The sequence below is a fragment of the Berghia stephanieae genome, chromosome 6 (genome assembly GCF_034508935.2).
Source record: "Berghia stephanieae isolate SIO BIC M18660-M18661 chromosome 6, UCSD_Bste_1.3, whole genome shotgun sequence".
Taxonomy (NCBI): Eukaryota; Metazoa; Mollusca; class Gastropoda; order Nudibranchia; family Aeolidiidae; genus Berghia; species Berghia stephanieae.
In genome coordinates this window covers 52345633-52348305 of record NC_088365.1, presented here as the reverse complement: position 1 = coordinate 52348305, position 2673 = coordinate 52345633, and the positions used below count along the sequence as shown (strand labels likewise).

General features: G+C 35.8%; 1 protein-coding gene across 1 annotated transcript in view; it reads left to right on the top strand.

The window, feature by feature from the left end:
- Positions 1-2498: 2498 nt before the first annotated feature.
- The window catches only part of LOC144975890 (sodium- and chloride-dependent glycine transporter 1-like), a 16775-nt gene continuing 16600 nt past the window's right edge, over positions 2499-2673 (top strand). The window contains exon 1 of the mRNA XM_078920076.1: positions 2499-2598. Coding sequence (XP_078776202.1) covers positions 2499-2598 — 100 coding nt within the window. The remainder of the gene's footprint in view (positions 2599-2673) is intronic.

Here is a 2673-nt window from a genome sequence, read left to right as displayed (position 1 = left end):
CTGCCATGAAACTAGTTGACAACAGTGACAGCAAAACAGACAGACCTATCCTAGTCATCACCAATCATCCACACAACAAGGAAGTCATCAAAATCTTAAAACCAACTACCGTCTGATTCTTCAGGAGCATGTAGAAACGAGGGATATATTCAACAAACCACCGCTAATCGCCTACAGACGGGACCGTAATTTGAGGGACATACTAGTTAGGAGCCACTTGACGATGGATATGGCCGGTAATCAACGTAAGATGGAGCCTTGTGGACGTTGCAGATGCAGGACATGCCCATACTTATTCGTGGAAAATTCCATCAAATTCCCGGATAAAGTGTACATCCGACACTCATTCACCTGCACGGATCGTAACCTAATTTACGCTATAATCTGCAAACGTTGCCACAAGACATACATGGGAGAAACTGGCAAGAGACTAAGCGACAGGTTTGGACAACATCTGCATTCTATTGAAAACGACGAGGTTGTCGCCCACCACTTCAATGTGTCTAGTCATCGAGGATTGTACGACATCCAAGTTGCCGTCCTTCAGTTCTGTCACACCACTAAACAACATAGAAAATATAGGGAGGCAGAACTGATACTAAAACTGAACACCCTTTCACCTCACGGCATGAACTCGAGATTGGACCTAATTTAAATATTATACTACCTTTGTCTCTTGCCCTCCCCCTCGGCCATCCATCGTCATTTCCTTTTATTATATATCAGTATCATTACAACTTTGACTACAACTACTACTACTACTACTACTACTACTACTACTACTACTACTACTACTACTACTACTACTACTACTACTACTACAACTACTCCTACTACTGCTGCTGCTGCTGCTACTACTTATAATAATAATAATAATAATAATAATAATAATAATAATAATAATAATAATAATAATAATAATAATAATAATAATAATAATAATAATAATAATAATATTAATAATAATAATAATAATAATAATATTAATAATAATAATAATAAAAGTACTTACTGTTCCTTCTGCTGCTGCTGCTGCTGCCACTAATGATTATACTTATACCGACATCCCTTATTTCTTTTTTTATATTTTTTTTGTATTTATTTTCAATTCCATTATATTTATTTTCCAAGAATAGTCTACACGTTTTTATATTTCATTTTATATTTCACTTTCTAAACTGCTTTACACAGTTCCTCCCTGCCTCCCCTCTTTTCACTTAATTTATTGCACACTATTTAGAAATATATAGTATTCTATTTTAATTCGTGCTTCCTTACAAAGGAGCATAATATTTCCTGCCAACCATTGTTTTGTTTATTCATCTTAATGACGCCACTACCACATCATCTCATTCATCTGTGGTGTTTCATTCATCCTGTTTTGTTGATAAAGGGAAACTCGAAACATTCATTTGATCTGTTTTTGTAATTAAATTGAAGCTTACATTCAACTTCACGTTATCATTTATTTCTTCGAGCTTCGAGCAGCAACATTTACACTCTCGTACATGCAAAGATTGAAGTTAAGAATTGAATCTCTACTGCTATTTTATCATAATAACACTACACCTAGCCCATCTGATGAAGCATCACAAGTTAATACCAATTCTTTCTTTGGGCTGTAGTGAATCAACAAGGTATCAGACGACAAAGCCTCTTTTTCGGCTCTAAATGCTTTCTCTTGATCTTTCCTCCAATGCCAAGTCATGTTTTTCTGTAAGAGTTTATACAGTGGGGCCTAAGTACTGGAAAGGTTGTCACAGAATTTTGCATAGTAATTTACCATGCCAAAAAAGGCTTTCAATTGTTGACAGTTTTCTGGTTTTGGAGCTTCTTTTATAGCTCTGGTTTTTTCTTGCTGTTGTCCGATACCTTCATTGCTCAATCTATAGCCCAAAAAATATATTTCTGGCAACATAAACTGACACTTGTTTCTATTTATTTTAATACCTTTTTCACCGACCATTTTCAAGACCTTTGCAAGGGTTTGAAGATGCTCAGCATCATCTTTTCCTGTAATATACAAATTGTCAAAGTATACACAAACATACACCAACATTTGGCACATCCTGAAAAATGCTATCCATGACATCCTGGAAAATTCCTGGGCTTGATGAAATACCAAAACATAGACCCTTTTGTGTGTTTATAGTTGTGTACTTTTTTGAATCTGAATGGAGTACCAACTGTGTGTATGCATGTGACAGGTCAAGTTCAGTGAATTTGTCACCATTTGCTAACTTGAGTGAAATATCTTCAATGTTTGGAATAGGATATCTATTCAACTCAATCTCCTTGTTAACTGTAATTTTGTAGTCACCACACAGTCTAAATGAACTATCCTTCTTTAGCACAGGGACTATTGGAGTAGCCCAATCTGAAAGTTCTACTTTCCAAATAATGTCACTCTGTTCTAATCTATTGAGCTCATGTTCAATCTTTTCCCTCATTGCGTAGGGTGGCACTCTACTTTACAATACCTTGGAGTTGTATTTTTCATGCTGATTGTCACTGTTCTATCATTCAACAGTACACATGTTCCGAAAACTGAATCGTTGCTCTTCAACACTTGTTCCAATTTCAAAGTTTCGTTCTTCAGTTGGTTTATTTCTCCTCTAGAAGTTGTGAAAATGCTCTTCCAGTCTAGCTTTATGGCGTTCAGCCAGTTCCTTC